Source organism: Balaenoptera ricei, chromosome 14, assembly GCF_028023285.1.
Source record: "Balaenoptera ricei isolate mBalRic1 chromosome 14, mBalRic1.hap2, whole genome shotgun sequence".
NCBI lineage: Eukaryota > Metazoa > Chordata > Mammalia > Artiodactyla > Balaenopteridae > Balaenoptera > Balaenoptera ricei.
The window spans coordinates 23,401,510-23,416,647 of record NC_082652.1 but is presented as its reverse complement, the minus strand read 5'-3'; the positions used below and the strand labels follow the sequence as shown (position 1 = coordinate 23,416,647).

At 40.4% G+C, this 15,138-nt stretch overlaps 1 protein-coding gene and 1 long non-coding RNA gene across 4 annotated transcripts in view; one reads left to right on the top strand and one right to left on the bottom strand.

Annotated features, from left to right (window-relative positions):
* The window catches only part of PITPNB (phosphatidylinositol transfer protein beta), a 61,630-nt gene extending 56,915 nt beyond the window's left edge, over nucleotides 1-4,715 (bottom strand). For both annotated transcript variants that reach the window (XM_059894479.1, XM_059894478.1), the window contains exon 1: nucleotides 4,611-4,715. In XM_059894479.1, the coding sequence (XP_059750462.1) occupies nucleotides 4,611-4,630 (20 nt within the window). In that variant the 5' untranslated portion in view covers nucleotides 4,631-4,715. The remainder of the gene's footprint in view (nucleotides 1-4,610) is intronic.
* A 104-nt stretch (nucleotides 4,716-4,819) lies between these two features.
* LOC132347988 (uncharacterized) overlaps nucleotides 4,820-15,138 on the top strand; it is a 56,739-nt gene continuing 46,420 nt past the window's right edge. For both annotated transcript variants that reach the window (XR_009497326.1, XR_009497327.1), the window contains exon 1: nucleotides 4,820-4,961. This is a non-coding gene — a long non-coding RNA (uncharacterized LOC132347988). The remainder of the gene's footprint in view (nucleotides 4,962-15,138) is intronic.

Here is a 15,138-nt window from a genome sequence, read left to right as displayed (position 1 = left end):
GTCTCCACGATTAAAGAGTTTTCACTTTAAATCCAATGATAGCTTAGTACAAGATGTTGTTTATGGAAGAGGGTCTTTGCAATGACTACAGCTCTAAATAAGAGTTTTTAAATGGGGGAAATAAAACTACCCATTCCTGGCTCGCAACAATCACTTGCATTTAGCATCCTCATTATACCAGGACCCCAAAAACGCAGTTGTAGAGATTCTTGTGAGGAGTAAAGGAACAAGAGAAAACTCATCACTGAACATTGCAGGGTACAGGATATATTATTTGTAGACTGCCTGGTCAGGTTGCCCTTGTGAAACTTTTAGTATGGTTTCATTCTCCATCTATATATTATGCATTTTGTTTTTATGATCTTTCTCCCAGAATGCATGTCTTGAATCTCACGAATGAATGCCTCCAAAAATTGTTCCCCACTACCCAATTATTCCTCAATTTTATTGAGAAAAACAAGTAAAAGGTCCTTTAGACTTAGTAAGAAAAAACTTTACCATGGAAAATACATTGAACTTTATAAATATAACCCCTTTTCAATATAAGGTTTCTGTGTTTGATCTTGTCCAAGAGTTTGTTACTGTACATACAAAAGGACCAGTATAGAGGCATAATGCTCCTAAAGATGAATTCGAAAAAAGAAGTCTATGATGAATTATTTTATATATCAGGATATTGCATTTTATCTCCAGATTTTTACAGGGAAGTACCCTCACACTTATTTCCACAATAAGCTCTGAAAACCAAGGCCATCCCTGAATATCAAATGTCTCATGATAATAGCTGGTGTCCAAGATAGCAACTTCTTTTTTTTGGCCTGGTCATTCTCAGACTTTTCCCTCCTAACCATCAAGCTACCATAGCAGTGCCATTTAAAATCTTATTTTAACTCTTCCTACTGTGAGGAGAGAAAAAAAAATATCATGGCATTCACTTCAATTTTCATTTTACAGAAAATTCCCAGTAGTTTTCCTCATTCCAACTTCTCTTCAGCTCACTTTTCACCTATTTCTCTCTCCTTAGTCTCCTCAAACAACGATGCTTGAAAGCCCACATCACCTTAATCTCCAACACGTGTAAAACACGTCTCCTGTTACTCCCTCCTCCTTGACTACTGGGGGTCACTCATCACTCTGTCTTTCTGATAATGGTCATCTAAAGACAACGAACATTCTCAAAGTCACAATGGTTACTAATTTTTATTCTCATCAAGAATAAACTTGTTATACAAAATCCTTCCATACCTAATCATTTTAGCTGTCTCCTCAGGGTACACACTAACTTGCTGTCTCAGTAACAGAAAATGAACTAGGGTGGAGGCAGGAGGAAGACTATGATACAGGCTGGGAGCATATTTTGGGAGGTACAGACAAAGATACAGTTTGGGAGCATATTTTCAGGGTCTGCAATACAATGGTAAGAAATCTATTAAATTTATTAGACAACAAGGAATCCTGGAAGGTTGTTCCAAAAGGTAAGTGACATAGCTACAGCTAACCTGAAGACGTCATCTGTAGGTGGTTAAAAACATTGAGAAGCAGGAAGGTGGGGAAAAACCATCTTTTGAGAGGCAGGGCAAGGATGTACAAAGGTCCAAATGAGGTTGCTGGGATGCAGAGGAAATGGAAGGAAAGAACAGAAAGGAAACAGTTAAAGACTTCCCTAAAGTTTCACAAAACCAAAGAATCACTGCTGAGTAATTTTAACAACTACTCACTAGTAGGAAGATCCCTATTTTTATATACTAACACTTTCAGGGAAACTTACTTCACAAAGTGAAAATGACTGATAAAGACATTGTGAATGAATGATGAGTCAAGTAACTTCTTCAAGATTTGCTTAAGAAAAAGTAAAAGAGAAAAGAAACAGGCTTTGATTTTGTATTATTATTCTAAAAGCAGTATTCAACTTTTAGAGCAATTTGAAATTTTTCAAACTTCTCTGAAAATCCTTCTAAAATAATTTTCCAGATCGAACTACAAATAGTTCTTTAAAACCAGGACTTCTACACTAATGGCAATTTCAGCTATTGCTTAAGCAACAACCTGAAGGGAACTCCCCAACCTGAGAAAGGTATTTCTAACCTTTTAATTCATGTCAAAAATAGATGGCATTTTTTAAGACAACAAACATCTGCCAAAGTATATTACAGTTTACCAACATCTTCACAAAGGAATGACCTATTCATTGCTCCTGACCAAAAACAATTTTAGAAAGTTGACGTGTGAGTAGGAAGAATCATTTTTTTTTTTAGACAACACTGAGTTCTTACAGTGTGCTAGACTAGATGCTGTGCGGGATACCGGTAATACTTAAATAAAGTAAGAAACAGCCTCTGACCTCAAAAAGTCTAGGAGGAAAATGGGAATTCCCTAGCGGCCCAGTGGTTAGGATTGCGTGCTTTTACTCCCAAGGGCCCAGGTTCAATCCCTGGTTGGGGAACTAAGATCCCACAAGCCACGCCTCAGCCAAAAAAAAAAAAAAAAAAGTCTAGGAGGAATAAAAAGTCTAGGGGAGACATACATGAAGAGTGAACATCAAGAAATGTAATTGTATAACTCCTCCAGAAAAAATATTACACCTTGAACACATTTCAACACTTGTTACCTTGGTACATTAAAATTTTTATAAAGAAAGTAATGATTCACAAAAAGCATAGCATGCAAATTCCCAATGAGAATTTCTTTCCATGATTTAGCCTGATACTACTCACATAACTGTCAAAGGGATCTACTGAACGCTTAATTCACATTTTAGGAGGGAGGAGATAACGAAGAAAAATGACTAGATCTATGACCTAAAATCAGTTCTGCAACACACTTGCTATGTGACTTGGGCCAAGTCAATTTCCTCCTGTCTTATTTCCTCCAGAAGTCTTAATACCTGCCACTTATCAGTTACAAAAACTTCAGAGTAATAAATGAGATAACACTTGCATGATACATTGTACAAACGACTTGGATGAAAAATTTTATAAAGCCAAAGTTCAATACTATAAGCTTTAACTGAAAATGTGTCTTTTCTCAGGATCCCTGTCACTGAATAAAGTTATAATTTTTCATTAATTTATTTAACAAATATTTATTGAACACTTACTATGTGCTGGAGACTATTCTAAGAGCTGAGGATGTGAGAGTGAGCAAAACAGATTCGTGGAGTTTACATGCAGTGAGAGAACACATCTAGTAAAATAGAAAAAATAATTATTGTGTTGCATGTTAGTGGTGATAACTGCTAATGGAGAACAATAAAGCAGGGAAGGCAAACACCAAATTGGGGGGGGGGAGCTGCAATTAGATCTTCAGAGAGGGATTCCCTAAGGTGATATTTAAGCAAAGACCTGAAAGGAGGTGAGTTAGTGAGATGAGGGAAGAGCTCTTCATGCAGAGGGAACAGCAAGCAGAAAGGCCCTGAACTGAACTTTCCCTGGAGTAGTGGAGGAACAGCAAGAAAACTCGTGAGCTTGGAATGGGCAAGGGAAGGGCAGTAACTGAAATCACAGCACAAAATAGTGTTAAGACCTCCTAGGCTATAGTAAAGGCATTGGCTTTTATTCTCAGTGAGATGTGAGATAAGGAGTCTAAAGGATTTTAAGCAGAGAAGCGACACGAGTGACTTTTTAAAAGAAGTTTGAGAACTAACACTAAAAATAAGCTGTCCGGAGTTAGCTAAATTAAGCCAAGAATTTTAAGAGTTTAAAATCAAAAGAGCATTTGAAAAACCCAAGAACGGGCCACACTCGAAATCCCTAGTTGCCCAAGAGATGCTGACAACACGAACCAGCTGTGACAGCTGAACATTCCCTACCAACCAGATTTCCTGTGATATTCACAATCCCTGCCGGTAGGAAATGCCGTAACTTTTCAACAAAACCACTTCGCCGGTCTGATGCACCTGGAAACCCTTTTATATGACCAACCACATGTTAACGCCTCATCTAAACCCTAGGAAGTACACGGAGGCCAGAGTGTCACCCCATCTTAAAGATGTAGAAACTGAGACTCAGAGCAGAAAGATGGCTCTCCCGTGAAGGGAGAGCTTCACTGCCCAGTGAAGGGCATGTTTTCCGGACTCCCGACTCCAGCATGATCTTCAGGGCACCTACGTCCCACCTCCAGCCCCGACACCAGGGCTACCTTTACCTGGCAAGCCCACCTCCCGCGGGTTACAGACAGGCTCCACTCCGGACGAAAAATCACAGACCCACCGCGTCTCCCCCACCCTCGGGCTTCGGCTGGGTCCCACCCGAGAGCCTGGGGATGGGCCCAGGTTCAGACTGGGGTGAGGGGGTTAGGGAGAGAAGGCGGGTCCCAGCGGAAACTCCCGGCCGCGCCTTCCTGAGCCACGCGCTGCGGCCGAGACCCTGCCGCCTCCGCCCCTGGGTGGGGAGAGAGCAGCACTGTTACCACGACAACGCCAGGGGGGCCTGGGGGCGCGCCGCGGAGGGGCCTCGAGCGGGCCGGGGGCGCGAGCCGGCGGAGGGGGCGCGCGCAGGGAGCGGCCGGCCCGAGGCTCGCTCCTTCTTAGGAATATTCCGCCACTTCTCAATCAATGAATCTCCCACCACCGCCGTCCCGGAACCTCGCTCACGCCCACCGATCCTACTCACAATTCTTTAATCAGCACCATCTTCCCGGAACCCCTTCACAGCTGCCGCCACTATCTCTACCACCGCCGCCGCCGCCGCTACCGCCTCTCACGGCGTCTGCGCGGCCCCGCCCCCTGCCTCCCGGGCCGCTGCGGCGCCTGCGCGTCCACACCCTTCCGCCACGACCCGTCACGTCAGCGCGCGAGAGTAGCTGGCCCCGCCCCAGTTCCGCGCCCCACCCTGGACTCGCGCGGCTTTCACTGCGGCTGTGCGGGCTCGGTGCCCGCTAAGCGCGCGCTCGGTCGAGTCGCGTCGGCGATTTCTCCGTTCAGTCAAGTTCTCTCGAGGCGGCTGTGCAGTCTACGCTCTCTGGTGAGTTTTCCAGTCGGTTCCCTCGAAGTCGTTTTCTGGTGACCAGAGCTAAACTTTCTCTCACAACTCTTGAGAAGGAGGCCCGCCTTCTTCACAGACCCCTCACTTCAGAAGTCCGTGTTAAAGACTCGAGACGGGTCGGAGAGGGGTTGGAGGGGTGGGCGGCTCGCGCGCCGGTTCCACGAGCCCAGAACCAAGCCGCGTACAGCTGTGACTGCACGAGTTCCCAACGCCCACACCCCCTGCCCCCGAATCCAGAATCCCCCCGTGGCTGTGACCCGACCGCAGGGGCGTCCGACCCTCCCGACTAGCCCCCCGGGGGGAAAGGGGGTGCGCGCCCTTAGGTCCCGGAAAGGGGGCCTGTTGTGGGGAGACGCTAGCGGGTCCCGGTGAAGGCCCCACACGACCCGGGCGCCAGCCTGAAAGCCAGGAGGTGGCCTTTAGGAGGAGTTGTAGCGCAGGGTCACTCGCTTGCTCTGTGCTAGTCTCAGGTCTAGGCCCTGGGATACACCTGGAAGCAAAATAGACACGGTCCGTGCCCTCACTTGGAAACAACTAAGAATTTGGCGTAGTGGTAAGTGCTCTTCCATGAATACGATAACACAGGGTAGAGGCGAAGGCAGAGTAATCAAGGAAAGGACTCTACGGAGGCCACGGTTGAGCCTGATGTTGTAAATAGCCCAGCCTGTGAAGATGGGGGAGGCATCCCAATTAGAGGAAAATAGACCGAGAGGCTGAAATACGCTTAGAGTAGTAGTTGAGGAGCAGGTGGAGGCCAGGTGTGGCTAGGACGTCTTAAGTGTGTGTGTGGGGGGGGGGGGCGGAATAAGCTGGGACTAAGCAACTAGGCCATAGTGAAGAGTTTGCGTTGTATGCTAAGAACCATGAGAAGTTGTTGAAAGGTTATTAAAGGAATTTTAAAAATCATTAGAACACTTCTACATAAATTTATATGGAATACACCCAGTGGAGTTAGGGCTGCCTCCAAAAAAAGTAATAGTAGTGAAATATTTGTCTAAAGCTGGAAACTTTTCCTAAGGCAGTCCCTGGGATCCTCTGAGTTTCTTTGTTGTGTGAAGCACTATGCTAGTTATTGTGATGGTGAAGATTCAAGGAAACATGTGCTCTTACTTTCAGGGAGCTTAGAAACTGGGAGTAGCTTCTGTTGATTGGGAATCTGTTGTATGCCAAGTACTGTGTTAGGTAATGGAGATGTTTTATCTCATTTCACCCTTAGAACAACATTATGAGATAAGTGTTTTAGCATGCTTTAGAAAGGGGGAAAAGTGTTCAGAGAGCCAAGTTAAGTGACATTTGCAGAAATCACTCAGCTAGCTTGTTTACAGAACCAGGTTTCAAACCTAGGTTTTAAAAACTTGAAAATCTGGTCTTTCCAGGACACTGACTTTTTTCTAGATAAAAATAAATAAAAAGTTGAGGCATGTAGACAGTATTTAGGACAAATAATTATTCTTAATTATGGGAAGAAGGAGGTTATGGTCAAAACATAGAAGATACTTAAAAGGTAAGAATAGACAATCTACAGATTTGAATACTATACCAATGAATATGAGCACTGGAAGATGGTTTTTTTAAGGTCCAAGGAGGTAATATTAGTTGCCAAACTTATAAGTAGTCATTTTAGTAGTTTCTCCCCAGGTGTTATGCAGGCTGAAGATATAAATAGCTTTAAAAACGTGAATAAAGTTGTGGTTGACATGCTTAATTAGTCATTAAGAAAAGTTAGAACGTTGCAGAACATTTCTGTAACTTTTGAAGTCTTCCCACAAGTGTTCACTAATTCCATTCTGTGCGTAGTACAGGTGCTGCTCATAGTAACACTCATACGTTTGTAAAGTAAATGAAGAGATAGTGTGCTGGGTGGAGCATAACTCTGAACTGGTATACAGCATGGACATTGTCTCCGTTCCCCATCTAAAGATTCATAGTAAAACACTCAATTGAAAACCACAAGATACGGACTTCCCTGGTGGCGCAGTGGTTAAGAACCCGCCTGCCGATGCAAGGGACAGGGGTTCGAGCACTGGTCCGGGAAGATCCCACATGCCGCGGAGCAACTAAGCCCGTGCACCGCAACTACTGAGCCTGTGCTCTAGAGCCCACGAGCCACAACTACTGAAGCCCACGCCTAGAGCATGTGCTCCACAACAAGAGAAGCCACTGCAATGCGAAGCCCAGGCACCACAACGAAGAGTAGCCCCCACTCGCCGCAACTAGAGAAAGCCCACGCGCAGCAACGAAGACCCGGTGCAGCCAAAAATAAATTAATTTTAAAAAAAAAAGGTAAAGAAATTAGCCAGTTTAGGTGTATATATTTGTGGGCAACAAAAGATACTAATTCAGAATTAACTAGGTTGATAGAAAGTATGAAATCTGTATACCTAAATACCTGTACATCTGCTTAAGAGATAAAAAAGGCAGAATGAGGGAATATTGAAGAAGACTAGAGAGTAGGAAAGACGAACCATCACCCCAAAATGACAAAGAAGGAAATATAAAGAAAAAGATTATGGCACATGAAAAAAAATAAGCTAATGGATTGTGTGGCATTTTCTTGTTTTAAAACTAAAGATGTTTGATCTTATGCATTTTTGCAAATACGGACATACGATGGGATATAACTTACTAGTAATTGTTTCCGGATGTGGAAAATATCCACCCTGTTTTTTAAGCCTGATGTCTGTTGTCCCTTGTTCTAACTTTCATCCTTCAGCAAAGGTAACCTTTACACACAAGATGTCCAATCGAATTTAATTCTACAAGCCTCATATAACCATCAGTCTCATTACTTCTCGTATACAGTTTGGAACAGAGCTCGTTAGAGTAAGAATGATGGTAGATTTTACTGAGGCAAACCAAAAGATTTCTGAACACAAGCAATGTTTGGAACATTTATGCACCAGTTGATAAAGTACAACTCTGGTCAAAGAAATTTGGATGGTCCTTCAAATACTATAAGTGAATATGGCCTGTTTTTTGCCCCTAAGGAGACATTCTTAACCTGGATCCAAAGACCTTTTCGTGGGTGTTCCCAGGGAATTTGTGAACCACTGAAATTATATACATAATTTCATGTCTATGCACATTTTTCTAGGGGAGATGTCTATAGCTTTTATTTGCCTTGCTTACTCTGCAATTTGCCATCCTGTTTTCTTTATCTTCTCCCCATTCCAGAATTATCTTGATTGAGATACTTTGATGAAAACCAGAAATATTTCCAAGAATGCATTAATACTGTCAAACATTAGGGCATAGGTCATAATATTGTACTGCTGTGGGAGAGACAGGATTGGACCTTGCAGTGGAAAGCCCTTGGCCTGAATCCTGGCTCTGCCACTAGCTGGCTCTGTACCTAAAGAGCTACTAATATCTACAACATAGATTTATTGTGAGGAATAAAAGTATGAAGCGTCTCTTACACGTTACCTGATATGTATTAGGTGTTCGGTGAATGGGTGAATGGGTATCATTTTAAAACTTACAGCTTTCAGAGAGCAGAACTGTGATTTAAATTAAGATATAATTAAGTTCCTCCCCTCTCCATCCCTAGGGGTAACTAATGCATGAATAGGAATGCGTATATTGATATATGTACATACATTCATATATATATTGATATATGGCTGTAATTTACTCTTTCACCTGCAGTGTATAGTGTAGATTTCTGTTCTTCTCTATTGCACCAACATTTGGTATTGTCAGAGTTTTTTGTTTTTACCACTTTATTGGTTTAAAAATGCTGTCTCACTCACTTTGTATTTTTCTACAGGGAGAGGATCTTTTCATGTTTACTGGCCATGTTCTTATTCTTTGCTCATTTTCCTGTTGGTTTTGATTTTTCTTTTTGATTTGTAGAAATATACTATAGTCACTTTGGACTCGAAGTTCCATGTTGATTGTGTGCACTTTATATATTTTCTTTCCATATGTGGATTGTTGTATCACTTTGTTTACAGCAAGATTTCTCAACCTCTGCAGTATTGACATTTTGGGTCAGATAATTCTTGGTTGTGAAGACTGTTGTGTACATTGTAGAATGTGCAGCAGCATCCCTGACCTCTATCCACTAGATGCCAGTAGCACCACTCCAGTCATGGTGATCCAAAATGTCTCCAGACATTGCCCATTGTCCCCTGGGAGCAAAATTGCCCCTGGTTGAGAACCACTGGTTTATAGTGACTCTTGTGCAGAGTTATTTATCTTTAAGAAAACTTTATTCCACTAACATTTTTTGGGTTTATATTATACGGCAGGTCCTAAGTGTTTCATTTGACCTAATGCTAACCTTAGCCCATTTACTAATCATAGCACATAGAAAATAGATACTACTATTATCCCTGTTTTATAAAGGAGAAATCTTGCTTATGTCTTCTAATGTAGAGGAGATGTTAATCAACTTTACTGAGCTATAATTTACAGACAATAAAATGTATCCATTTTAAGTGTACAGTTTGAAGTGTTTTGTCAAATATATATACTTCCGGTGATCCTTACCAAAAACAAGATATGTGACATTTCCATCGTTCTAAAAGGTTTCCCTGGGGACTTCCCTGGTGGTCCAGTGGTAAAGAATCCACCTTCCAATGCAGGGGACTTGGGTTTGATCCCTGGTCAGGGAAGTAAGATCCCACATGCCGCGGGGTAACTAAGCCCGCACGCCACAACTACTGAGCTCACATGCCTCAACTAGAGAGAGAAAACCTGCACACAACTAGAGAGAAGCCCATGCACTGCAATGAAGAGCCTGTGGGCCATAATGAAAGATCCCGTGTGCCAAAACTAAGACCTGACGCAGCCAAAAAATAAAAAATTAAGATAAAATAAAAGGTTTCCTTGTGCCCCTTTCCATTCGGTTCCCCCACACTCCCAGCCCCAGGCATGCGCATAACTGCTTTCCATGACTCTAAATTAGACTTGCCTTTTCTAGAGTTTCATATCATTGCATGATATACAATTGACCCTTGAACAACGCAAGTTTGATCTGCGCGGGTCCATTTATACACAGATTTCTTTCAGTAGTAAATACGGTATGATCCTTGGTTGGTTGAATACACAGATGCGGAAATTCAGATATGCCAACTGTGGGACTTGAGCAGCCTCAGATTTTGTTATTCGCAGCCAGTCCTGGAACCAGTTCCCCGTGGATACGGAGAAATGACTGTACTATGTCCTTTTTTGTTTCTGGCTTCTTACACTCAGCGTGTTTTTGAGATTCGTTAATGTTGTGTGAAGTTCATTCCTTTTTGTTGCTGAGTGATTCTCCTTTGTATGGATATATCAGATTTTGTTTATCCGTTTACTTGGTGATAGACTTTTGAGTTCTTCCCAGCATTTGGCCATTATAAGTAAAGCTACTATGAATGTTTGTGTGGAAGTCTTTCTGTAGATATGTTTTCATTTCTCTTGGGAAAATTTCTCTTGAATTATGAGGGAAGTAGACATTTAACTCTAGGAGAAACTGCCAAGTAGATTTCCAAAGTGGTTGTGCCATTTTACATTCCCACCAGCAATGTATGAGAGTCCAGTTGCTTCACATCCCCTTCAAAACATTTTAGCCATTCTAGTGGATATGTTGTAATATCTCACTGTAGTTTAATTTGCATTCTCCTGAAGACTAATGATGTTGAGCAGTTTTTCATGTGCTTATTGGTCGTTTGTACATCATTTGTGAAGTGTCTGTTCAAATCTTTTGACCATTTTAAAATTGGTTTTCTTTTTATTATTGAGTCATAACAGTTCTTTATATATTCTAGATATAAGTTCTTTCTCAGAGGTATTTGTTGTGAATATTCTCTCTCAGCAGCTTACCTTTTCACTTTCTTGATGGTATACTTCAAATAGCAGAAGTTTTAAATTCTAGGAAGTCTAAGTTATTTTTTCTTTTATGATTCATGCTTTTTGTGTCCTACCTAAGAAATCTCTGCTTACCCCAAAGTCACAAAAATTTTATTTTATAATGTTTTCTTCTAGAAGTTTTAAAGTTTTACCTTTTACATTTAGGTCTGCATTCTATTTCAAATAAGTTTTTTTTCCTCTTTTTTTATTGTAAAATATACATAATTTATCTTCTAAACCATCTTTAATTTTTAATTTCATAATGTTGTGAATCCATCTCCATAGCTCTTTTCACCTTGTAAAACTGAAACTCTCTGCCCATTAAACAATAACTCTCCATTCCCCCTCTCCCCAGCCCCTGGCAACCACCATTCTACTTTCTGTTTATATGATTTTGACTACTGTAAATATTATATAAGTGGACTCATTCAGTCTTATCTTTTTGTAACTGGCTTATTTCACTTAGCATAATATCCTGAAGGTTCATATTGTAGCATGTGTCAGAATTTCCTTCCGTTTTAAGGCTGAATGATATTCCATTATATGTATATACACGTTTTCCTTATTCATTCATTGATGGACACGTGGGTTGCTTTTACCTTTTGGCTATTGAGAATACAGGCATACCTCTGAGATAATGCAGCTTTGGTTCCCAACCACCGCAGTATAAAGCGAATATCACAATAAATCAAGCCAAATGAATTTTTTGGTTTCCCAGTGGATTTAAAAGTTAAACACTATACTATAGTCTATTAAGTGTACAATAACATTATGTCTAAAAACATGTACACACCTTAATTTAAAAATACTTTATTGATAAAAAATGCTAACCATCACCTGAACCTTGAGTTTTAATCTTTTTGCTGGTGGAGGGTCTTGCCTCGATGTTGACGGCTGCTGACTGATAAGGGTGGCGGTTGCTGAAGGCTGGGCTGGCTGTGGCGATTTCTTAAAACGACAGTGAAGTTTGCCACAATTGACTCCTTCTTTCACAAATGATTTGTCTGTAGCAGGCAATGCTATTTGGTAGCATTTTACCCACGTTAGAACTTCTTTTAAAATTGGAGTCATCTTCTCAAACCCTGCTGCTGTTTTATCAACTAAATTCACATAGTATTCTAAATCCTTTGCTGTCATTTCAATAATCTTCATAGCATCTTTGCTAGGTGTAGATTCTGTCTCAAGAAACCACTTTCTTTGCTCATCCATAAGAAGCAGCTCCTCATTCATTAAAGTTTTATCATGAGATTGCAGCAATTCAGTCACATCTTCAGGCTCCACTTCTATTTCTCTTGCTATTTCTACCACATCTGCAGTTACTTCCTCCAGTGAAGTCTTGAACCCCTCAAAACTCATCCATGAAGTTTAGAATCAACTTCTTCCAAACCCCTGTTAATACTGATATTTTGACCTCTTCCTCTGAATCACAAATATTCTTAGTGGCATCTAGAATGCTGAATCTTTTCCAGAGGTTTTCAGTTGACTTTGCCCAGATCCATCAGAAGAATCACTATCTATGGCACGTATAGCCTTAAGAAATGTATTTCTTAAATAGTAAGACTTGAAAATTGAAATGACTCCTTGATTCATGGGCTGCAGAGTGGATGTTGTGTTAGCAGGCATGATCGCAACATTAATCTCATTGTATATCTCCATCAGAGCTCCTGGGTGACCAGGTGCATTGTCAATGAGCAGTAATATTTTGAAAGGAATCTTTTTTTTTTCTGAGCAGTAGGTCTCAGTAAACCATGTTGTAAACAGATGTGCTGTCATCCAGGCTTTGTTGCTTTGTTTATAGAGCACAGGCAGAGTTGATTTAGCATAATTTTTAAGAGTCCTAGGATTTTTGGAAGGGTAAACGAGCATTGCCTTCAACTTCAAGTCACCAGTTGTGTTAGCCCATAACAAGGGAGTCAGCCTGTCTTTTGAAGCTTTGAAGTCAGGCATTGACTTCTGCTCTCTAGCTATGAAAGTCCTAGAGGTGATAAAGATATTCCAGAGTTTTAAAGTTTCACATTTTACATTTGGGGCTTTAATCTACCCGGGCTTAGTTTTTGTGTATGGTGTGAGGTGTTGAGATCCTGTTTTTTTTCTCCCCCCCCCCCCACCCCCGCCCCACACACATGGATAACAAATAATCTTAGCATCACTTATTGAAAGAAATGTTTGTTATTGTTGAAGTGGATGTTTGATTTTCCCCATTTCATACTTCATAGCAGAATGTGGCTATAGCAGAGTTTTCCCCAGTTTATTTCTTTGGAGGGAATATTTTATTTTATTTTTAAATTTATTTATTTATTTATTTTTTGGCTGTGTTGGGTCTTCGTTTCTGTGCGAGGGCTTTCTCTAGTTGTGGCAAGCGGGGGCCACTCTTCATCGCGGTGCGCGGGCCTCTCACTATCGCGGCCTCTCTTGTTGCGGAGCACAGGCTCCAGACGCAAAGGCTCAGTGGTGGCTCACGGCCTAGTTGCTCCGCAGCATGTGGGATCTTCCCAGACCAGGGCTCGAACCCGTGTCCCCTGCATTAGCAGGCAGAGTCTCAACCACTGCGCCACCAGGGAAGCCCCTTGGAGGGAATATTTTAAAGCAAATCAAAGACATATAATTTCTCCTACAAGTGTTATTGTTTCCCATGTCCTTTCAACCTTTATGTTTTAAGCGTGGCTCTTGTTAACAGATTGTATGTTTGTTTAACATTTTTTCTGATTTTTTAGAGTTCTGATATCTTGTCTTTTAATGTAAGTGTCCATTTCATTCATTGTGAATTTATTTCTACAATTTTAGGTTCATCTCACTGTTTGTATTCCTTTTATTCCTCCTTGTCATCTTTTGGGTTGAAGGAATTTTCTTATTCAGTTTTGCTCCTTTTCTCCATTTTGTTCATCTATTTTTGGGGAACTTATATGCTTTTGTCTATTTCAGTTATTATTCTAGCTTTTATAACATACATGTAAAGTATAAAAATAAGCAGTATTTTTACTCTCATTAATAGTACAAGGAGCTTAGAATAGTCTAACTTTGAATACAAGTTTGAACAATACACTGGATTTTATATTGGTCCCATTCTATTTTTCTCTTACAAATCAAACATTTTTTGTACCACTTTATACAATCAGTATTTTATTTAGATTTGCCCATATTTTAATCAGTATATCTGCTCATCATTCCCTTTCACATCTCAGCCCTTCCATCTTAGATAATTTTACTTTCGCCTGAAATTTGTCTTCTAAAATTTACCTTAATAAGGGTCTATCAGTGGCAAATGATATTTTCTTGGTCTGAAAATGTCTATATTTTGTCTTCATTCATAAAACACACTTTGATAGAGAATTCTAGGCTGAGATATGTTTTTTCTTGGCATATTTGAGATACTATTGCCCTGTCTTCTAGCTTTCATTGTTGAAGTAAAGAAATTAGTCATCTAATTCCTGGTCCTTTGTAGGTGATACATCTTTCCTTTCCAGCTTTTTAAGAAAAGGTTTATTGAAATATAACATGCATACAGAAAAGTGCAAAAAATCATAAATATATTGCTTGGTGGATTTTCAATAATAAAAACACTCACAAAACCACACCCAGGAATATAAAGACAGCATTACCAGAACCACAGAGGTCTCCCTTTGTAGCCCATTCCAGTATTTACTATCTAAAAATGATCACTGTCTCACCTTATATCATGATAGGTTAGTTTTTTCTTATTTTGAACTTTTACGTAAGTGGAATAATAGGCTTTCTTTTGTGTCTGGCTGCTTTTACTCAGCACTATGTGAAATTCTTCCACAACAGTTTGGTTCATTCTCATAGAATATTCCATGTTACTGTTACTAGTCATTTGAGTTCTTTCCAGTTGTTGACTGTTATGAATAGTGACACTAATCTTTTAGTGACATTTATACTAACTTCTATTGTGTATATACTTAGATGTGAAAATGCTTGTAGTAGGAAACTGCCTAATAGTTTTCAAAAGTGGTTATGTCATTTTATGTTCCCACCAGAAGTATATGAGGGTTCTGATTGTGCCATAAACTCATCAGCTTTGTTGTTCTCAATCTTGTGGCTTTAATTTGAATTTCTTTGATGCCTAATGTGCTTGTTGGCCATTCATATATCTTCATTTGTGAAATATCTGTTCAAATCTTTTACCCAGTTTTTAAATTGAGATGTAATTGACATATAACATTAAATTAGTTTCAGGTGTAAAATAATGACTCGATATATGTATATATTGCAAAATGATCACCACAATAAGTCTAGCTAACATCCATCACCGTAGTTACAAATTTTTTTCTTGTGGTGAGAACTTTTAAGATTTACTCTCTTA